The sequence below is a fragment of the Microplitis mediator genome, chromosome 9, assembly GCF_029852145.1.
Source record: "Microplitis mediator isolate UGA2020A chromosome 9, iyMicMedi2.1, whole genome shotgun sequence".
Taxonomy (NCBI): domain Eukaryota; kingdom Metazoa; phylum Arthropoda; class Insecta; order Hymenoptera; family Braconidae; genus Microplitis; species Microplitis mediator.
The window spans coordinates 17,282,222-17,307,521 of record NC_079977.1 but is presented as its reverse complement, the minus strand read 5'-3'; the positions used below and the strand labels follow the sequence as shown (position 1 = coordinate 17,307,521).

At 32.0% G+C, this 25,300-nt stretch overlaps 1 protein-coding gene across 1 annotated transcript in view; it reads right to left on the bottom strand.

Annotated features, from left to right (window-relative positions):
* LOC130674217 (uncharacterized) overlaps nucleotides 1-25,300 on the bottom strand; it is a 161,749-nt gene that overhangs the window by 63,286 nt on the left and 73,163 nt on the right. Inside the window, exons 5-6 of the mRNA XM_057479486.1 lie at nucleotides 23,563-23,636; nucleotides 2,227-2,439 (exon numbers count right to left, since the gene is read on the bottom strand). Coding sequence (XP_057335469.1) covers nucleotides 2,227-2,439; nucleotides 23,563-23,636 — 287 coding nt within the window. The remainder of the gene's footprint in view (nucleotides 1-2,226; nucleotides 2,440-23,562; nucleotides 23,637-25,300) is intronic.

Here is a 25,300-nt window from a genome sequence, read left to right as displayed (position 1 = left end):
TCTGGGGCACGAATGCCCCCTACCCAAAAAATTATAAAAAAAAATTTTTTTTATTTCCTGTAAAGTTATGACCTCTGCAATGTTTTATCATATTTTAGGTGAATATGTGATATATGTAAAATCGACCACTCGAAAAAAAGAATTGTAACGAAAAAATGATTTTTTTTTTATTTTCCGTCAAGTTATGACCTTTATAATGTTTTTATTATATTTTAGGCCAATATGTGATATGCAGGGGAAAATGGACCACTCAAAAAAAAAGTTCTACACGGAAAGAAAATTATGGGAAGTTTTGCTATGCATTATGGGAATGGTTCCCATAATGGTATGGGAAGAGTACCTATACTACTATAGGGATGGTTCCTATATATTATGGGAAGCATTCCCATAATAGTATGAGAATAATTCCCATACCATTATGGGAATGGTTCCCATAATGATATGGGAATGGTTCTTATACCATTATGGGAATGGTTCCCATTATATTATAAGAACCATTCCCATAATGGTATGGGAATCATTCCCATACTATTATGGGAATGGTTCCCATATTGGTATAGGAACTATTCCTATAATATTATGGGAACTATTCCCATAATGTTATGGGAACCATCCCTATAATATCATAAAATTTTTTTTTTGCACAATAGTGTAGAAATTTCCCAAAATTTGAATTTTCTTGAATGTTTTGTGCTGTCAAAAAATTCTTGTTAAAAATTTTAATGTTTTTTTGCCAAATACGATTTTTTTTTTCAATGTTTGAATTTTTGTTTTTATGTTTAATAATATTTCTGTGTATTGTAAAGGTGATTACCACACTTCTTTAAAATATTTTTTTTATGATAATATGGGAACCATTCCCATAATATTATAGGAATGGTTCCTATAATAGTATGGGAACTATTCCCATAATGGTATACGAACCATTCGAATTGCATTATGGGAATCATTCCCATAATATTATGGGAATAGTTCACATACTATTATAGGAACCATTCCCATAATATTATGGGAATGGTTCCTATACCATTATGGGAATGGTTCCCATAATATTATAGGAACCATTCCCATAAATTATAGGAATGATTCCTATAATATTATAGGAAGTATTCCTATAAATTATAGGAACCATTCCTATCATTATAGGAATCATTCCTATAGTGTTATGGGTATCATTCCCATAATTATAGGGACTATTCCTATAATTATGGGAAACATTCCTATAATTATGGGAACCGCTCCCATAATTTATGGTCGTAATTCCTATGATGGTATAGGAAAAAATTTCACAAAATTATGGGAACCGCTGCCATAATTTTCTTTCCGTGTAACGAATAAATTAACTTGACGGAAAATAAAAATAAAAATAATTTTTTCGTTACAATGTTTTTTTCGAGTGGTCCATTTTGCCTTACATATCACGTATTCACCTAAAATATAATAAAAACATTATGAAGGTCATAACTTGACGAAAAATGAAAAAAAAATAATTTTTTTGAGTGGTCCATTTTACCTCATATGTCACATATTGGCCTAAAATATGATAAAAACATCGTAGAGGTCATTATTTGGCGGAAAATGAAAAAAAATTTTTTTACCTAATCTTTGAGGGGGGCCTCCGTACCCCAGGCTCCCCTACTGGATAAAATCGAAAAATATTTTGGCATTAGAAACCATCAAAATTCTTGTGACAACTTATTACAAAAGCGCAGTACGTTTCAAATATCAAGAAAATTAAAATAAATTTATGCATCTATATTATTATTATTATTATTTATAATTGTCAAAAGCCCTGGTTCTGATCTGAAGGCGATGAAAAGTAGACTAAAAATTATAGGAAAAAAAGTCCGTTTTTGTCCTAAAAACAAACGAACACAAACTAATAATTGTCACAAAAAAGTCTGTTTTTAATCTAAAAGGAATTAAAACAGACTAAATATAATACAAAGACAAGTTTGATATTGGCCTGGATAGGGAAGAGTACCGACAAAAACCGATGAAATTCTTATATAAAATAAATACGATTTACAAACCTAAATTATTTAAAAAATATTTGAATTCATTATTTATTTTGAAACAGATTTAATATTTCGACCCGGGGCGGCGATCAACCTGTCACAAATATATCTTAACAATTTTCCCTCTGTATATTTAATATTTTAGTCAAAATCCTCAGTGAGTTCTATTTAAACAAATTTTCCGAGAGTATCAATATTAAAAAGTTACCTGAAATATCCTATCGACTCGTTCACGTACGCCGTCAGTATCCATATTCGGGTCAGAAAATTTTCCCATCAATTCGTAGACCGCAGTCACGATATCTGTCATTTCATCTCGTGTTATACAGCCATCTCCATTTATGTCATAAAGCGAGAATGTCCAGCGAAGCTTTTCATCCATTGATCCACGTGAAAGTATACTCAAACCGGTAACAAAGTCCTGTAACATAAAAATAGCAATGATAATAATCATTAAACCAAATTAATTATTAAATAAAAAAGAAGCTTTTATCATTTACAAAGTTAAAAGAAACTCCGCTAAATTATGAAATGGGTTTTAAAGCACATGAGAATAAAAAAATAAAAAAATAAAACGTAACTACCCCCCAGGAGCTGTTAATGCGGCGAATTGCCTATAGTCATGGGAAAAATAAAAAAAAATCCTTAGAAGCACGTTCAATGTACGAGACTAAGTCTCGGGTAATGTAAAAGATAAACCGGATCCTCTTAAATAATAATAAAATAATAATGACGATAATAACAATAATAATTTAGCTAATAATAAACAATGAGAGAGTGTAGAGAAAGAAGTTGGAAGAAGCGGCGTTGAATATTTTATTGAGTTTCTTTTAGTTTCTCCCTACAATTATTTTTTTTTACGTTAGACAAATTTATCCTTCATTTTTTTACTCAGAATGTCTGAGAAGTATACGACAATTTTTATATTCTTGTCCAAAAAATGCGTGCGATCAGTGGGGACGAAATGACAGTTGCATTTATTCGAATGACTGAAAAGTTGAATGACCCAAATTAATTACATGAGCGAAGAGAAATAGTTCAGATTTGCGTGGATCAGAAAATTGAACAGGGTTGCCAAAAAATTTTTGTCTGATTCACCCCATCTATGATCAAAAGTAGCGAAATATTTTGACAAGTCGCTCAATCATTCTCAATTTTGAAATAATTCTATTGGCTCATAGTTTATTATTTATTAGCCAATAATACACTTTAATTTACCGTGTAAATTGAAATTAACTTTTTAAAAGTATGATAGGATATTTTTAGGACAAATTTAATGAAAGTATAATCACTATCAAGGGGCTGTCAATAGCCATTGAACAAGGTACTTGCTTACCAAAGCGTTGGACCAGGTTCGATTCCGGCATGCACCAATGAATTTAATTTTCACAATACTATTTATGTACATTACGGTTCCATGATTCTTGATTCCCCGACAAAATATCCCCAGACAAAATATCCCCGGACAAAATATCCCCACGACAAAAAATTTCCGACAATTAATCCTAAATAGCCGGAGTTTTTGAATAAAACGATAAACCACCAAATTTTGAAAGAAAAAAAAAAAAATTTTTGTTTGCAAATAGTATTTTGAAATGTAAAGTAAGAATTGTCTAAACACATATCTAAATATAACCTTTAAAAAAATGTGTTTTCGGTAATTTAGTATGTTTTGATATTCTATCTCAGTTTTTTCTTAAAATTGCTTTAACTAGTTTAAATGGTAAGTTTGTAAATAATGAGACTACGTCTAGGGATATTAGAATGTAATCTGAAGGAATGTTGTTAAGTTTGTCTATTTCTTTCTTAAATTCAAAACTATTTTTAACATCTGAAGGTTGTTTTTTTCTTGTTTGACTTAAAATGTTGGTGTACCATTTGTTTAGATTGTATATCGGAGAGTTTACTAATGAAATGATAATTCGAAAAGGCATGTTGGGTTTATGAATTTTAGGTAATGCATATGCTCTTGGTAAAGTACCGTTGTGTGTGATTAGAAAATTTTTTGTATCTTTGTCAATGTGTCCTAGTCTAAACCAAGTATTTCAATCAAGGTATAATCATGGTTTTTGTGTATGTTTGCTCGGTAATAGGCCAACGCAAACGCGGGTAATAGTGTTGCGCCCTTTTATCATGGTTTTTGTGTGTTCCCTGTTTAGAAAATCTCATAGAATCCGATAGATTCTCATAAATTCCCATAGTGATTTTAGAAGATTGAATGAGTTCTATGAGAAGTGCTATAGTTAAGTATAGGGCCTTATACATACAGCTATAAGAATCTATCGGATTTTTTAAGCAGGGTTTATTCGACATTAGACCAACATATACGCTTGTTACCGTGTTGTGCCCTTGAATCATTTTTTTTTTATTTAAATTTTCGAAAACTATAACGAATTCGAAGGATAACTTGTCGGGGTTTTTTTGTCATAGGGATATTTTGTCGGGGACATTTTGTCCAGGGATATTTTTTTTTGGAATATTTTGTCGGGGATATTTTGTCAGGGATATTTTGTCGGAGGATCAAGACGCCTGATACCGTACATTACACTGGCAGTTCCTTGGTGGTGGAATACCGACAATTTTTCGAGCGAATTGAAGTGGCGCCGACTTCATTATAAAATGGTAGCGGAACAGAAAAACTCGATCGAATCTGCAGGGCTCTGCTGCCTCTATGACGAGGCTAGCGGGTGGGGCTTCTTATCAAAGAAGAACACCTGTATCGGCCGAGCATTGGTGGCGGCAGAGGCTCATAAACATTCGCAGAACCTCTAGCTTTGGTGTAAGCAAAGCAGCCCTGCAATTGAAGTGAATTCACATTTATCAACTATTTAGATCAGCGCTTATCCATGGAGATCAGCCACTTTCTTTTTTGGTAAAAAGAATCGTTATTTATCAAAGTCGGTTCATTGATTTGTGAGATTCTATCTGCGTGAACATGAAAGAGGTAGTTTCGGGAATAGTACATTTAAAAATATAATGAAACAACATCACAAAGAGAAATAGTTCAGATCTGAGTCTATCGATTCATTGTGTTCAGTATCAGATCTATCTTTATCAAGGTATAGATCTACTCTATCTGCGTATAGTAATTTTTGAATCCTATGTTGACTTAAAAAATGATCTATTGATCGACTTTCATAAACATATGAAGTCTACGTAGATTAATTACAGTCAATTACTCGTCATAAGCCTGGTTTTGGGAACGCAAGGGAAATTTTTCGTATAGAAAAGATCTACGTCATATAGAGAACAATTAAATGTAAAAAAAATGTCTACGGAATTATTTAAAATCAATATATTTATTAAGAAAAAAAAAATAAAAATAATAGTAAAAACGTATTTACCATGAAATTGAGGTTAGAAACGGTAACACAAAACAGCGACAAAAAAGTTAGAGTACCTCGCATTATAACGATGAGCACGATATGACTTTTTGCACATTAAACGTGCTTTTAATTATGCATTGGCTAAAATGAACTCAGAGATACCATTAGTTGATAAATAATTCGAGAGTATTCGTATGTACTTTTTTTCTTTTTATCATTAAAAAAAAAAAAAAAAATAAAAATAAAGAGGAAATACACGAATGTGAACAGCTAATAAATATTGTTGGAAAAAAAACGATGCTCATGCGTATAGCGTTCAGTAGTAGAGTTGGATACGGATTTAATAGGTGTAGGGGTAGTTCTCAGAGAAAGTTGGCAAACTGTAAAAAGAACAACAACGTTGGGTTTTGTGGATGTGTTGTATAAATTTCAGTTGAACCACTAAGCTTGGCATATATCGCACCCGAGGATGCTTAATCTTACTTACATCCGGAAATCTAAAGTTTTCTACGTCCGCTATATCAACCCTTTACATTTCCACACTATATTGTATCTCTTTTGAAAATCTTTCGTTCTTTGCAACATGTTTTCCTATTCCTCTTATATATTATTCAATGTACATGTGGCTAAGCTTATAAATTTTGAAAATAAAATAAAAGAATGCAATGTTGAGTGAGTAAGAGTACAATCGAGTTTACTAGATAAAATTTGGCTTTAAGGTTTTGGCTCATATTTGTCTTGGGTTTGTGGTAATCCCACAACGGTTTGTGGTTGCTTTAACGCTCTTCCGGTTTGGCACAAAGCATTGAGAGCTCTTCCATTATCTTTAATAATAGTACTAATTGTCCTTCGTTTATTTTCTTTTTATCACAAAGTAGTGTGAAACGAAAAACTAGAATTTTTTATTTTTTTTTTACTCACTAATGATATTATAGCTATTATTATCATCACATTGTGGTAAAAATTGCGTTTTCTTTGCAATACCCATGAATCGTATAATTATTGTAACTTTAACAATATTTATAAGGGACCTTTTTTTTAAGGTGTACATATTGAATCGAAATGAAGTTTGATTTAAGTAATTGGCAAACAAAAATTACAATAATAATTAAAATTTAATGATTAAGTTTTCAATACTGTAACTTTAAAAATCGCCTAAATTGCGACTTGTAGCCCAAATTCTAATTAAGTAGTGAAAGCATAGAGAAAATAGCCCAATTTACAATAAGTAGCCAAATCTGGCATCCCTGCCTCCGCAGAAAATTCGTTAATAACCATGGATATTCTGAATATTATGGCGAAATTTTCTGCGTCGCGTTATAAGACCCTTGACAATAGATTTCAATTTTAAATTTATCTAAGCATCCCTTATAAACAGAAACGATTCAAAACGATTAGAAACGATTCAAAACAATTCGAAATGATTCAATTTCGCTACACGGAGAGAAATTTATGGTAACAATTACAGTATACTATGGGAATGGTTCCCATAATGGATGTCAACCGGTTCTTTTGAAATGTTGATTATAGGAACGGCACTCATATATATTATAGTTATCATTACTATAATATTATAGTAATCGTTACCATAATATTATGGTAATGGTCACCATATATTATGGTAATGGTTACCATAGTATTATGGTAACAATTACTATAATATTGTGGGAACGATTATCATAATGAATGGTAACCATTACCATAATATTATAGTAACGTTTACCATGGTATAATGGGAAAGATTACCATAATATTATGTTAATCATTATCATAATTCTTTCACATGCGATGAGAAAACTGTGACCATCATGTTATAGTAATGGTTACCATAATGTTATAGTAATGGTTCCTATAATATTATGGCAATGGTTACTATATATTATGGTAATGGTTACCATATATTATAGGAACCATTACCATAATGTTATGGTAATGGTTACCATAGATTATAGGAACCATTACCATAATGTTATGGTAATGGTTACCATATATTATGGTAATGGTTACCATATATTATGGTAATGGTTACCATATATTATGGTAATGGTTACCATATATTATGGTAATGGTTACCATATATTATGGTAATGGTTACCATATATTATGGTAATGGTTACCATATATTATAGGAACCATTACCATAATGTTATGGTAATGGTTACCATATATTATGGTAATGGTTACCATATATTATAGGAACCATTACCATAATGTTATGGTAATGGTTACCATATATTATAGGAACCATTACCATAATGTTATGGTAATGGTTACCATATATTATAGGAACCATTACCATAATGTTATGGTAATGGTTACTATATATTATGGTAATGGTTACCATATATTATGGTAATGGTTACCATATATTATGGTAATGCTTACCATATATTATGGTAATGGTTACCATATATTATAGGAACCATTACCATAATGTTATGGTAATGGTTACCATATATTATAGGAACCATTACCATAATGTTATGGTAATGGTTACCATATATTATGGTAATGGTTACCATATATTATGGTAATGGTTACCATATATTATAGGAACCATTACCATAATGTTATGGTAATGGTTACTATATATTATGGTAATGGTTACCATATATTATGGTAATGGTTACCATATATTATGGTAATGGTTACCATATATTATGGTAATGGTTACCATATATTATAGGAACCATTACCATAATGTTATGGTAATGGTTACCATATATTATAGGAACCATTACCATAATGTTATGGTAATGGTTACTATATATTATGGTAATGGTTACCATATATTATGGTAATGGTTACCATATATTATGGTAATGGTTACCATATATTATAGGAACCATTACCATAATGTTATGGTAATGGTTACCATATATTATAGGAACCATTACTATAATATTATAGTAACGGTTACCATAATATTATAGGAATCATTACCATAATGTTATGGTAACGGTTACCATAATATTATGGTAACGATTACTAGGATATTATAGTAATGATAATCATAATTCTTTCACATGCGATAAGGGAACTATTACCATAATGATGGGAATTGTTTCCATACTTATGGGAACTTTTTCCAGAAAGTATGGGCCTATATCCCATAATTCCAAGTAATCATTATCATAACGGTATGGGATGATATTTCATAAACGTACTAGGAACGGTTACCATACATTTCTCTTCGTATACTATATAGATTTTCATTACGTTGTTATTATTACATTCATCATTCATCATTGATGAATATTAATTCATCATTAAATCGTTCCATTCAATCAGGGATAATGAACAATAAATTAAATGTAAGTATTTCTGCAATAAAAAATGTATGACTGTTTAAATAGGAATATTTTTAATATCTAATTAAAATTTTTTTATTTCAAACTATAAAGCAGTGCTTTCATAGGATACAAGGCAATAGTAGTGTAAAAAGCAACCGTGTATAATTCCTATCTAAGAGCATTGTAGTAACTTTTTACCAACTTCGTGTGTTAATTCTTCCGTAAGAGCCTATATAAAATTGAAACACTTTAAAGAGTGTAAAGAGTTATTACAATGCTTTCAAATGAAACTAACGCACATTTTGTTTTCAGAGTGTAATAATGAATGCCGTTTGTGTATTATTGCGTATTTTAAAAGACTGGAAGTTATTACTGTACTCACAGAGAATTTTTAATTAGTAAGTGCAGAATCGTGACAGTGAACAAAATATATATTTATTAAGTAAACGAAATATATAAATTCATAATAATATATGTTTACAATGATCCATAAATTTTATTAGATTGAGTATAGGATTTTTCTCTTATATAATATTGTTTTTTTTTTTTTTAATCTTTTAATTAACCAGCTTATGAAACACTTTTCAGTCTTGGCTAATTTAAAATATTTAATAATCTATTTATCTTTAATTTTAAATTGATCCTAACTAAGTGCTTAAATTTCCAACTTAACCTCTTTTCATTAAACTGAATAATTAACTTCGCATACTCGCTGTATAACCTCTTTCTTTAATACTCATAAATCTAATATTATGTACCCAACACTTGTGGCAAATTTAAATTAACACGAAATGAAACTACGATATTTACTTTTTTTTTGAATGGAAAATAATTATAATTAAACCTGTTAAGTGTATAATAAGGCATGTTATTGAATTAGTCGAGAAAAACAGTTAAGATGATTTATATGTGCACACTAGGGTAAGTAAAAAAACTGACTACTTTTTTTTCGAGTCTCCTATAAAAATTTGTTGGTTGAACATGACTCGAGAGCTTTTTTTTTTAAATCGGCTCGATAAAGAATTGTCAAAGGGTCGCTTAAGAATTTTAAAAATTCCAAAAATGATTGAAATTAAAAGTTTTGGTTTCTAAATTTTTGTTCTCTCGTAGTAACGAGATCTGTGAAATTATAAATAGGCTGATAACTTCAGCCCAGAATTAAAATGCCGAAACGTCAATCAAGAGTTTTAAAAGTTTCCGAGTATTGTCTTTCGGACGTTTTCGAGCGACCTTAAAATATTAATATTGAGGCGTCTCAATGTTTCAGCATAAATCGGTATCATAATGAATAAAAAAATAGAGATGTAAATTTACGTTTTGTTACATATGCTGCTATCCTGATTTTTCTAGAGCTTATAGTGCTAAAATAAATACTGATCTTTTTACACTGATGATAATTATAATGCTACAAATTTTAATGATAACAGTATTAATTACAGTAATAGGAATAACGATTTCATTGATTAACGCAATGCTCAATCAAACTTTTCAATTGTTACATAAGGCTTAAATGTAATTCATGATGTCAATCATGAATAATAAATTATATTTTACTTAATATTGATTCAATTATTCTCCGCGAAACATGGATAGCAAATTTTCATCATTACCTTGGCTATTTTTTCCTATCCTTAGTTTATAATTTTGATAATTTTAACGAAGGATTAAACGGACTGTCTGGTACAAACTCAACAGTGGTTAAGTGGGGAAAATTGTTTGGACTCAGTAACTGTTGATTGAGTGAAAGAGGCTTATTATGGACAGGCTTATGTCAGGTAGTTAATTGTACACGGAAAGAAAATTATGGAAACGGTTGCCATAATTTTATAAAATTTTTTCCTATACCAACATAGGAACTATGACCATAAATTATGGGAGCAGTTCCTATAATTATAGGAATGTTTCCCATAATTATAAAAACAGTTCCTATAACTATGAGAATGCTACCCACAACATTATAGGAATGGTTCCTATAATTTATAGGAATTGTTCCTATAATATTATGAGAATTATTCCCATAATATATAAGAATGAACCCTATACCTAATAGGAATCAGTCCCATAAATTATAGAAACCATTCCCATAACATTAAAGGAATGGTTCCTATAATGGTATGGGAAGTATTTCCATAATATTATAGGAATGGTTCCCATAATGCTATTGGAATAGTTCCTATACCATTATGGAAATCATTCTCATAATATTAGGGGAATAGTTCCCATACTATTATAGGAACTGTTTCTATAATATTATGGGAATGGTTCCCGTACTATCATGAAAAATTAATTTAAAGAAAAGTGTGGTAATCACTTCTAGAATACACAGAAATATTATTAAATATAAAAACAAAAATTCAAACATTGAAAACAAAATACGTATTTTGCAAAAACATTGAAATTTAAAAGAAATTTTTTTTTTAAACAAATTTAGCGTCGAAGAAGCTTCATTTAAATCTCTCCATATCATGAGGGAAATTTTTACACTATTTAGTAAAAAAATCTCTGATGATATTATAGGAGTATTTCCCATAATATTCCGGGAATAGTTCCCATATATTATGGGAACCATCCCTATAACATTTTGGGTACAATTCCTATACCAATATGGGAACTATTTTCATAATACATAGCAAAAGTTCCCATAATTTTCTTTCCGTGTAGTTGGAATAATTATTCTATTACTTACGTTCATATATATTCGATTTTTACGAAGTTATCTGAGTTTTTTCTTTATAAAGTAAATTATAACTTACAATCGAATTTGTATATAATAATATTTATATGTCAGTATATATACAACAGTAGTGATATCTACATGTTTTTTTTTTATTTCTAATAAATAATGCTTTTTTTTTAATCAAAAATTGTACTTTTTATTCAATGAAACAATAAAATAGTAACAAAGTGACTTGAAGCGGTATTAGAAAAAGTTTGGAAAGTTCAAAAGTGCACACTTCAAACGTTCATGGTACAATAGAATATCTATTGAAATTTGTAGAACACTGCAATGAAATGAATTTCCTTTGAAACTTTATTAATATAAGAAACTAGTTACAGTCGATCCACCTTTTTCTTTTTTTTGTTTTTTTTTTTTTGTACAAATTATATTTTTAATTTTGTTTTAAAACTGAAAATTTATCGTTTCACTGAAAATGATACAGCATTAAAATTTAAAAATCAATAAATTAGGTGCGGAATAAAGACAAATTTTACTTTTATTTGTACAGGCTATGAATAAGAAATATCGTAAAACTATTGTTCTAAATAAAGAAATTTTCTACAATAGTCATTAGAGTGTCTCAAAAAAATCGACTTTTTTTTTTTTTCTTGAAGAACATTGAAAAATCGACAGAGTATCTCTAGACAAAGACCCTGTTAAAATATGAGACCTTAATATTAATATTTAAAGGTGGCGATTCACGATTTTCTATTTTCCATTTAAATAACATGGGAAAAAAAAATTTTAATTTTGGAATTTTATACCTCGGCGATGGCTTATTGAACAGATAAGTTCAGAATATATTTTTGTAGGGAATTGAACGCTCTACAAAAAAAGTCTCTTATCATTTTTTGATAAATCCATCTGTTCAAAAGTTATTGGAGCTCGAAGTCAAGTTAGAGTAAATTTCGAGATCTTTTTACTTTTCCGGCGATACTATCGGACTTATCATAAAATGTCATGAGATCTTTTTTGTAGACAATTTTATTTCTTACAAATTATCATTGATAAATTATTTTCAAATTCTGCATTGTTTTCTAGTTGTTTCCATTTTAATGCCAAGTTCTTAAAATCGATCAGAACACTACTCTTTAAGAAGCTTGGCATTAAAATGGAAATAACTAGAAAAAAATGCAGAATTTGAAAATAATTTAACAATGATAATTTGTAGGAAATAAAATTGTCTACAAAAAAGATCTCATGACATTTTACGATAAGTCCGATAGTTTCGCCGGAAAAGTAAAAAGATCTCGAAATTTACTCTAACTTCACTTCGAGCTCCAATAAATTTTGAACAGATGGATTTATCAAAAAATGATAAGAGACTTTTTTTGTAGAGCGTTCAATTCCCTACAAAAATATATTCTGAAATTATCTGTTCAATAAGCCATCGCCGAGATATAAAATTCCAAAATTAAAATTTTTTTTTTCCCATGTTATTTAAATGGAAAATAGAAAATCGTGAATCGCCACCTTTAAATATTAATATTAAGGTCTCATATTTTAACAGGGTCTTTGTCTAGAGATACTCTGTCGATTTTTCAATGTTCTTCAAGAAAAAAAAAAAAGTCGATTTTTTTGAGACACTCTAATAGTCATGTTATAAAAAAGTACAATAAATGTCTATAAAATCAAACAAGCATGACCCGCAAATTGTCAAATCGATAATTTCATCTTAAATCTTGACTTAAGCTCCGCTCATAAAAATAAAGAGCAAGCAACTGTAAAGGACATAAAAAATAGTTTTTCTATCGTAGTGATCTTTGCTACCGACATAAAACAAAAGTGATATTTTTTCTATTGCTGAAAAGCAGTTACATCAAGTGTGACGAAAAATCACAATCGTACTCTAAAATAAACGAAATGAAAAAAAAAAAAAAAAAAAAAAAGACTCGATTTATTCAAAGCATATAACTTATAGTGTGCAAATGAACTTACATATATTTGAATGTATGACCAACTGACATGTCGAAAAAAATAGATTCAATTTTAATTTCGGAGTGCTAAATTTATTAAAATATATATTGTAAAAAACCGGTGTTAAGGATTTATTTTAACAGTAGTGCGGTGTTAAAATGAATTCATAGATGTAGTGGTGCTACTTAGGGGTGTAATTCAACCAGTGTACTTGGGGAGTAATTAACTCCGATCGGAGTATGAGCGTGTGAGCTTAAGTGTTTCAAGATCTACAAAACAATAATAATTTTTTGTTAAAATTGCTAAATTTTTGTTAATTAAGATAAAATAGTATATTGTGTGACAAGGAATGAAACAAGACGATTTCAGACTAGGGTGAGGTTGGCTGACATCACCCGCAGTCTGATATCGTGTTTTATCCTGAGTCACATACTATATTTTTCATGATTACCTGCATCGAAACTTCAAGACTCAGTGTCAGCAGCCAGTAAGAAACAAGTTAACTTCAAGCCAATGATGCGGAGGACTGTTAGAGAATGAGAAATATGTGATTCACAGTCACTTATTAAACAGTAAATAAGACAAAAATATTATTTTCATGATACCAGCATCGAAGCTTGAAGTTTCAGTGTCTCTACAGCCCGTTGAAAGAAGCTAATTTTAAGCCGATGCTGCAAACAACTGCTAGCGAATTCGTAACACAATTGTTTCTGCTGGTGTCAGTAATATTTAATGTTCATTTGCAGCCTTATTACTCTTATTTGTTTACTTGCCACTTCTGTTTACTCATTTAATTTTTTAACCCTTTAGAGTCAAAAGATCTCGAAACGTCTCCGTGTGAGACTAGTGGGGAGAGCGCGAATCGTAGAGTCCCGTGAGCATGTATGAGTGACATGTGAGAGTAGTAGTGTGCCTGTGAGTACCCTTCCACTCGTTTGAATCTCGCGCTGCGTTCATCGACAGTGCCGTAGTTAGTATTGTTGACGTGAGGAAATAGTCTCCGAAAGTAAGGTTAGAAAAATTTAAGAAAATTTTTTACATTGCTATGTAATTGCAATACTACTTAACTATATTTATAATGAAACCAAATGTTGTTCTTACTTTGAATTTAAGTCCTTTGATATTTATTATTTAATAAATTGAAAATAAAATAATTTCTAATTCCCGCTTAGGTGAAATTTTTTCTCTTATAATACGGCCCTGCCACATTTGCTTTGCGCTCTTTCTAATTCTATCGGGTTCCGCCAGTCCGAAGAGTGGGGTTTCAAAGTCAGGCTCTAAAGGGTTAAGTGACAGTTTTAACCCTTTCCCGAAAGTGTGAATCGAAATGAATCGGTGTGAGCTCTACGGGGGTAGCACTAATCAAAGTTCGTTGTTAAGGCTGTGTGAGTAACGGTTTAATCGTGTGAGTAGCAGTTTAATCGTAGTAGTGCCTGCAGCGCCCCCTTCTACTGTTTTTTCTGCCCCTTCTCTTCTCAACAGGCTAGCGCTCTCTCGCTTTAAGACAAAGACGTACGATTAAAATTGAGAGTAGGGACTCAAGGTCAACCGGGAAAGGGTTAATTAACCAAATACAATTATTAAACAATGAGTGAAAATAATATTTTTGTCTTATTTACTATTTAATAATAAGTGAATATAAATCACATATTTCTCATTCTCTAACAGTTTTCCGCATCATTGGCTTGAAGTTAACTTGTTTCTTACTGGCTGCTGACACTGAATCTTGAAGTTCCGATGCAGGTAATCATGAAAAATATAGTACGTGACTCAGGATAAAACACGATTTCAGACTGCGGGTGATGGCAGCCAACTTCACCCTATTCTGAAATCGTCTTGTTTCATCGCTTGTCACACAATATACTATTTTACTCATTTTTTAGTAATTTCATTTGGTTAATTAAAACTGTCACTTAAAAAATAAAATGAGTAAACTGAAGAGACAAGTAAACAAATGAGAGTAATAAGGCTGCAAATGAACATTGAATATATCTGACACCAGGTAGAAACATGCGTGTTGCTTCCTTAGGGAAGAAACACGCATGTTTCTGCCCGCTGTATGAAGGTATTTTTGAATTAAGAATTTGCTAGCAGTTGTTTGCAGCATCAGCTTAAAATTAGCTTGTTTCGACGGGCTGTAGAGACACTGAAACTTCAAGTTTCGATGCTGGTATCATGGAATATTAATATATTTTCTATTTCATATATTTTCTATCTCAATATATATTTTCTATCTCAATATATATTTTCTATCTCAATTAACGATCATTTCGTAACTTTACAAAAATATTATTACTATTATTTTTATTTCTGTTTTGTCTATCTTCAAGCACTTATTATCACACTCTCAAACTCCGATCGGAGTTGATTTCGCCGCACGTACACTGGTAACGTAACACCCTTTAGCAGCACCGCTACACCGGTGTGAGTTCATTTAACACCACTTTTTGTACAGTGTATATCTTGATAAATTTAACAATAGCAATTAAACTTTTAATACGTAGCGAATAGATTGGTTGAGAAAGATTTCATCAATTAATAATTAATTTAACAATTAATTATTAATAGTTAAATACAAAATTCTTATGGTCATTACTATGGTTTTGTTGAGCAGTTATAAACAACTATGTACTACGTGGGTTTTCATTTCAATACCTTTGACATTGACTAATATGTAAAACGTCTAATTTTTGATCCCTGAAGATGTCAACAAAGTTGACGAAACGTTGGCGAATGAAATAAAAAGTTTTACATCATAATGTTCTGTCCATATTTTCCTTTAAACTAACCAAATTTAACAATATTTACAAAATAATGAAAAAATTCGCAGTAATACCCACACCCGCAGTACTACCCACACTTACCCTGTTTAATATAGTGATGTTAATTGAAATTTTCTCATCCTAAAAACTAACACGTTGTGTAGTTTTATGGTAATGCGTTAACTTTAGTAGTTGGTTCACACCAGCGCATCGATAAAATATATTATAGCGGAACTAGAGCTCACCCCCTTATGCTAAGCGCAGCGGGGCGTATAAAAATTTCCTCTGTGAAGTACCGGAATGGATTAATGCGAGCGAGAATGGTTAGAAAAAGCAAAAGATGAAGAAGAAGATGCATAGAGTTAAGGTCGAATAGATGCGACTTTGAGTCACCTCATTATTCTGGATTGAATAAACACGAAAACGCTCTTTACGAGTTTTAACTCGAATCTCACTGTCAACTACTCGCCAGTTTACTTTGCTTTGAGTATTATGCAGGTTTCAGGCTGTTAGTGGGCACATGGACTAGAATATTATACTATATCCCAAGTCCACTTGATCCTCTGTCTACTGCAACTACCATGTACTACGTAAACTACGAGCTGTAGAGCAAACATACTAGTGATATTCTGGGGTAATTGGAGTATTTGGAGATACTGCATTTTCCAAACAACAATGAATAGAAAGCTCTGGTTGTTTATTGAATCGAATTAATCGTCAACGAGTAGAAAGAGAATGAGAGAGAGAGAATTTGACGGTCGATATATTGCAGCAAGAGTACAGTGTTGTCAATCACCACTTGACGTTTAATAGCTTCCGTTATTTTTCAAAAACCGATAATTGTTATTTGTATACTATTGGTTTTTGTTGTGTATACGTGAAAACAAATGATTATTTTTAATCAAACACAAAATATTCATATTCGTCGATAGTACTTTCTTTCACATATTCAAAAATTGCAATCATTTCAGCTGTTTATTAAACGTTAGGAAAAATTTAGAAACCCTCGCAAAAAACTAATTTAGAGCTATGAAAATCGACTATGGTAGATCGACCTAGGTTTAAAATTTGAAATAGTTTTAGAAGACCTCAGATGATTTCCGCAGATCGTCAATGGTTTTAAACCTATGATGATCTCTAAAGATCTCCTATATGATCTCAAATCTTCGATGATAGTAGATCTGTGGTGATCTCCACAGATCTCTACTGACCTCAGATCATTGAAGATTTCACAATAATATCAATGAAGATCTATTTAGAGTTGCGCAGATCGACAAATTATAAAAATCAATGGTTCTTATTGGGGCTACAGAAGTCACTGGAGATCTCCGACGAGTTCCGTGAATCTCCATAAATTTTCGTAGATCTCTAGGAAACAAAAGCCCTGGTAACTAAGAGATATATCCCGACTAGAATTTTTCATAAGGGCCTGACGAGGTCCTTATCGGGTTAACCTTATTTCAAATAAGGTCCCGATCAGGGTATCCTGACGAGGATCCTGATATGGATGTAACGCTTAAGATCCATGAGATCCTTATCGGGATTGCCTTATCAGGACCTTACCAGGATATCCTCATCAAATCCTTATCAGGATTACCTTATTAGTAATTATTTTTAAAAAAATATTAAATTGCAAAAAAAAAATAAGAGAATTTTAATTTGATCGAGAACGTTATCTATTATATTGAGAGCATTAATTAGAGGAAGAAAACACATTTTCTATTGATGAAAAAATCCCAATGACTGCTGGGCTCGAACCTTCGTCCTTCCTATTCAAAGTTCTCGATGCTATCCACTGCGCTGACGTACACATGTGATCTTGAAAGTGTAAATATAATATTCATTATGATGTCAAAGAATAACTTATGAAGAAGTAAAAAATCTGTGCTGCAATGATTGACGTGATTTTTATATATTATTCTTTTGTACTTTGTTTAATTTTTAGCCTGTAAATGGAATATTTAAAGGAATGGGATAACTTTTTTTTGAATAAGGATATCCTGACGAGGTCCCGATCAGGAACTCGTCAGGTGGACCTGATGGCAAATAACTATTTTTTGAATAAGGATATCCTGATGAGGTCCTGACTAGGAACTTGTCAGGTTGACTCGATGGCAAATTACTTTTTTTTGAATAAGGATATCCTGGCGAGGTCCTGATCAGGAACTCGTCAGGTTGACCTGATGGCAAATAACTTTTTTTTGAATAAGGATATCCTGATGAGGTCCTGACAAGGAACTTGTCTGGTTTGCCCTAATAAGGCAAACCTTATATTAACCTGATAAGGTCCTTATGGTACTTCAGGCAAATCAGGAAGAAATTCTAGTCGGGATCGTGATTTCTGTAAATCTGTTAGAATTAACGTAGATCTAATGTTGATAAAAATCAGATCTCTGTAGATCTGTAGATCAACGTAGGTCTAAATTCTTTTTTCCAAAGCCGTAAACTAGAAAAGAACTTAGTGAAGTGAGCTATTGTAAAGCTGCTTAACTCATTTTAAAATCCCATAAAATAAAACTCAGAGACGTTAACTGAACTGCTTGAAAAGTTGACAGCATATCCTTAACCCTTTTCGTGTCATAAACATTTCCCACTCTGTAACCTATTATTGTGCACGTCTCTCCTAATGGAGATAATCCGTGGAAGATTTATTGTAAAGTCCAAGCTCGTCATAAGCACCCGTCAGGGGTTGAAGGGAAATACTTCTTGAATAAATCTAAGATTTAGGCTTACCCTCCATCTTAGTATTCGGCGCGCGTTTTACATGTAGGCGTTACGTATATGAATTTTGATGAAAGTCGCTTGTTATAAGCAACAATTGAAACTACGCTAAAAAGACTAATGACCAACGATATGTTCTATACAAATCAAAATTAATGACATGCGAATGTAAATTAAGAAACACTATGTATTTACATAAATTTATTATTAAAAAAAATTTGCTCACGGGAAAACAATTGTAGTTGCTACAACAGCAGCTGTAGTTGAGGTTACTACAAGTTGGAGTGAAGAAATGCTAACTCCAACTTGGAATAATCTCAGCCACACTTGTAGCAAAGTCAGTTCTATATTTATGTATAGTATCCTTTACTACACACTGGAGTACTCGCAACTACAAATTTTTTACTAAAATATTGTGGTTAGAACTACAATTTTTTTCCGTGTTTGAAACAAAGAATAAGTGATGCTTATAACGAGCGTCAAAGCACGAAATTTGAGCGTCTGAAAGAGTAGGGGAGCGTCGTAGTCGTAACAAAAAAAGTGGTTGGGACGGTTGCTTATAACGAGCTTGAGGTATTTTACATTCAGTTTACCGGCTGGTTTTAGTCTACACGATAAAAGATAATCAACCGACAGCCGATCGGTGGTCGGTAATCGCTACTGAATAAGCCTCAGTTGGGAATACCAATTAGGCCGAATATGTTTATCAATTCGGCTGGTTATAGTTACTGACTAAAACATTCATTGACAATACCGATTTAGTCAACTTTTGTCACTAAATAATTAACTGTGGCTACTGACTGACCGATTATAGTTACTGATTTCGTCAATGTTCACAATCGATACAACCAATAACCGCAACCGAATAAAACTCGGCCGCCTGTATCATAATTCCAATTGTTTACCAGCTTTTGAATCACCAGTATGTTTTTGAATTCTAATATTTCGTTTAAATTTCGAATAATAAATTTTTAACTCACTCGTGATAAATTACTTGAATTTTTCATATCATTTAAATTTTTCAAATAATTTGAAAACCGACAAATCATTCGACGCGAATTTCAAATTGAATATTGATATTCAGTTCGATACTAGTTATTCATAAGTTGCAATTACTCGCTCACCCCTTATGAACACTCAAACAAATTGACCTAAAATAGCATCAGACTTGTTAATTAGAATGCATTCTTCATTATAGTGGGCAATTATACCATTTTATTGTACTCTAAGCCCCAGATACGGTTTAACGTCAGTATATCAGTGATTATCTTTTAAGCGAGAGTTAAATGCACTCAACGCTTCGTTATAGAGGTATAGAATTAATCTCGAAGAGCTTTGTAATGTTTTTGAAATTGAATTATAAATTTTTTAGTGCTACACTTAGTATTTAACTGCTGTGGGGTACTTTAATCTACAATAACTAATATCATCAGACTCTGAAATGGTAAATTTATGATGCTCTATTGTTTATTTTATGACGGGTTTTCAGTTATTTTTACCCGAGTATTTCTCTCAAACAATGCCTTTGAAAGCAAAATAAAGCTAGTGATTTAATCAAATGCTTCATGATATAGAAATCTAAATTTCACTGTCCTGCGAATTTCTATTTGTTGATGAAAAAAAAGTAGGCAGATTTCGTGCAAACACACACACGCACATACACACAGGTGCGCGCGCGGGAATGTATGCGTAAATTGTTCCAAAATTCTCAAATTAGGGAAGGAGTAGGGATGGCGAAATCGATTCCGATTCTAATCGGAAATCGACGTTTCTTTCAAAAAAATCGATTTTTTAGAATCGACTTTTAGTTTTTGAAGTCGACCAAGAATCGATTCTTAACATTCGACTTTTAGATAAATTAGTCCGAGACAAATTCGGCCATTTTTCACATATAAGTACATATAATTATATGTAATTTTTTTTACCCGGGCCGAGAGGTAATGACCCGTTTTAATGAAGTGTTTGATGCATTTTGAAATTTTTCATGGTAACACAGTTTGAATAGATAAATAATAAATCGTATGTTTGGCTGATCCTTTTTGTAAAGGAGATGCTGCACATAGCGCAAATTTGCGAAAAAATATATGTCAGATAATCTGTTTGATTCACAATCAGCGAAAAATTAAATGATGTTCAGTCACGAGCTTGATTAATTTTAAAAGCATCGTGCATTTCCGCTACGACCGGGAGTTACCGAACTCGCTACTGACTTGAATGTAAGAATAGTGCCGGGTCACTCGCTATCTGGGCCCGATACATGCAATTTCTTGGCGCTTTTAAGCCAATGGGAAAATTTGTTTTATGCAGCTATGCTGACACGTCACCACCGACCGGTAACGCTGGCTGAACAACGCTTTCATCATCGCAATCTACAACGTGCTTTGTAACTTACAACCTCGTTTTCTAAAAACCGCTTACCTTGTCGCATTCGCTATCGCTTATCTATCTTGTCGCATTCGCTATTTAATGTTCATTCTCACCATCTTTAACTGTATAAAGTGTAAATAAATATCTTAACTGTTTATTATTAATTTTGGTGTAATTTTTAGTTGTTAAAATTCCATCACACCTAAACCAGATCCTTTTTGCGCATTCGCTCATATTACAAATGAAATTTATGAAAATTTTTAAGACAGAAATGAAAAAGCTAGTTACTTTTAGAAGTGTAAATATAGAACCAAACTACCTAAAAATTGTACTTATATGTAATAAAAATGAAGTGTTTGATTCAAGCTGAAATTTTGATAGCATCTAAATTATATTTATATAAAAATACTTAAACAAAGTCATACATTTTTATTAATGTTAAATAACAGCCAAACATTAAATAAATTTCACGTTAGCGGAAGTAAGAATCGCTATGGACAGTAATATGTGGGGCATTCCACGCCAATTAGCAAGGTCGTGGACCCGATCATTATTTATTTACTCGATTCCTTTACATGTTATAGTCTTTGTTGAAAAACACATCCACGATTTATTTCGAATTTTTTTATCGCTTTTTCAAAAAGTTATGAATTTTTGAAAATTTCGGATAAAAAATATTTGAATGTTGCTGCATGATAATTTTCATTCAAAAGTCGATTAAAATCGACTTTTTGTGTCATGAACAAACTCGAAGTAGGAATCGAAAATAGATTCTTTGATAGATCTTTCCATCCCTAGGAAGGAGGGGATTGGGAGTAATAAGAACGAACCTTTTTAATAAACAGTTTATAGATAAATTGAGAAAAATAATCGAATAGTCCAAACTGAGAATCGAAATCAGGCCATGTCAGTTACGCGCTAAGTGCTCAACAAAGTTCCTGTACGTTTTTACAAGAAACATAGATGATGATCTAAGAGCCTTGTAAGTTTTGTACATGAATATTGTGTAACTGAGCCAGCATTCAAAACGTTTATATAAGAATGATATGGGAATAAAAAGCGGCTGAGGTAACCGTTCAGCACGCGCGAGGCTCGGGCGATCACCGAAGTTAAGTAGCATCCAGCATGATCACTACTTGGCTGGGTGGCCGTTTAGCCACGCATCGGGTTCGAACGAAGGTCTCTGATCGTTAGGCGTGGAATGAAGATCCAGTGGTCAGTAAAATGGGAATTTTATCACCCAAACCGAAACTGTACTGGCTAAGTTTTCTCTGTGGTTGTCCTAGCCACTGCATCTCCATTGCACAAGGGAGGTTTGTTGAGGGCATCACCGTAATGATGCAGTACAGTATAAGTACAAGTCGAGCCACAGCCGCACAATGAAAAGCAGGAAAGAGCAGTTGCGATATAAAGGCAAAAAATGTAAAAGGCCGTAATTGCGGCTATACACTAGAAAACAATTTAAAAAAAAAATACACGAATAAAATATCTGTCTTATAAGATCTTATAAGAGACATGTGATGATGTAAAATTTTTGTAAGTTTCTTATGTCCAGTGTCTTGTACGGTACAAGATTGTTACATTGTCATGTATGTTGCTTGTAATAATGTACATGACGATGTGAGGTTTCCTATAAGACCTTACGTAGGAATCTTAATGTGCCTAAAGTTCGTGACGTTTTTCAACAACGAAAATCGAAAATATTTAAAAAAATATGTAAATAGGCTCAGTCGGAAATTTTTTTTTGTTGTCTCATAAACCTCAAAGAACTTTCAAGCACCCCCTGATTTCCGGAGCCATTCCTAAATTCAAAATATTCATTTACCCAAGATCGAGGTCGCTTTACTCTCTAGATTTTTTTTATGTTGTTTATATCGACAACGAAAACTCGTAAAAAGACGCAGAAACTCAAACCGAAGCTACTCCTCTAGCCTTACAAGAGTTAGCAAGCAGATAAGATCAATTGTATCTGCGTACTGAAACTTTATTATAAACAACTTGGAATTTTATTCTATTAACTCGATCTACTCTATAGAAGTACTTGACAATATTGAACGATTTCTGACGATGAACAATTAAAGATTTTTGATGTATATATAGTTTAACCTACTGAATAAACATTCGTTACTCGCATGAATGCATTTAAATTTATATAACCTGTAGTGCATATAGTGCATATTGAATGTGCTCGATTTTCTCAATTCGCTGAAAGCTTTTCTCGACGTCTTTCTATTCCTTTGCTTCAATCTTGACGTTAGAGGACGAAGTTTCGCCTCAAGCAATGTCAATGTCGATTAGGTCATTATAGAATGATGTTGTGTGGAAAACTTTTAGATTTGTGAATTACAATTCATCGGGAAAATCAAGAGAGCTTTTTTATTATGATTTGAATTATTTTAGATATTTTTTCAGTTGAATAAATAAATTTTCTTTACTTACCTCGAAGCTCAATAGTCCACTGTGATCTTGATCCAGGGTATTAAACACATAGTGGGCATATTGACTGGTATTTGCTTTAACAGACATCAACAAAAATGTTTTATTAAGATTTTGGTGGTTGTACAAAAAAAAATGCTTTGTATATTAGTGACCCAGAAAAAAAACCAACTAGTTTTTTTTCAAGTCTCATATGCAAATTTGTTGTTTTGAAAATCCTCTTCAAAAATTAGTTCGATAGAAAATTTTGAAGTCGTCGCTTAAAATTTTGAAAATTCCAAAAAACGATTGAAATTATGATCATTTTTTTTGTGGCTTTTTTCTATTTTGTAGCAGGAATACTTTATATTTGTAAAATCAATACTGTGCTGGAAATTTTAGCTCGAAATATCGATTTTTGAAAGTTGATCAAAAAATTTTGAATATTAACTCATCATACGTAACTAATACGGTTACCTGTGTTAATATCCGCGGACAAAATATCCGCGACAAAATATCCGCAACACTATTAAATTAATCAATGGCGCCAAAATTCAAATTTCGAAAATCACAAATTCTACATGAATATTTTTTAAGTTACTTATGGACTGAATATTGCAATTTGTGTTAAATATTTATTTAAAAATACAAATTTTTTAAACCATATGAAAATTTTTTTTAGTTAAAATTTTTACTTTTTTTTAAATTTTTTATTTCTTCAAATGATTTCGTTATAAAAATATTTAATCTTGAGGATATTTTATCCAGGGAGATTTTGTCCAAAGATAATTTGTCGCGGGGATATTCTGTCGCGGGGATATTTTGTCGTCGGATATTTTGTCCGCGGATATTTACGCGTGTCACCACTAATACTTTGAGTTAATGTTTGCATGATTTTATAAATTAATTATTACCACACTGTAAAAAATTCGCGGAGTGAATGCAGAACACACACGCACACAGCCAAACCCACACACGCACACATTTGCACACACACACATACGAACACACACGCATACACCCGAACACACACACACATATTTGTACACATACTCACACATTTGCACACACGCACACATTTGCACACACTCGAACACACACACACACGCACAAGCACACATTTGCACACACGCACACATCCGAACACACACGCACACACTCGAACACACACACGCACACGCACACATCAAAACACGCACACATTTTTACCCACACGCACACATTTGCACACACGCACACAAACACCTGCATACATCCCAACACACACATGCACGCAAACACACACTCGCACACACACACATACACACATTGTTTAACAGTTTAATATAAATTAACATAAATTTATCTAAGTATTAAAACTCCGGACCGGAGTGAATTGGGAGTGAAATAAAATTCGCGTCACTCCGAGATCACTCTGTTAAAAAAAAACTCCCAATTCCCTCTGCATGCGGAGTGATTTTTTTTAAAACTCCGGAACTCTGAGTGGCGGAGTGAATGCGGAGTAAATTCGGATTGAAATTAAATCCGAATTCACTACGGATTCACTCCGGATTTTTTATAGTGCTTCCACTAAAATATAATTTTTGCATAACCCAAAATGTACTAGGCAGTCACAAACGATAGAATTGAGTAAGATTTGAATAACAAAAAAAAACGAAAAATTGAATTAAATATTAGAAAGTATGTGAATAACTAATTTTCTTTATGTCTCTGGTTCTATTTTCATTCATTATGATACAAAGTGATGGTGAAAAAGACAAGA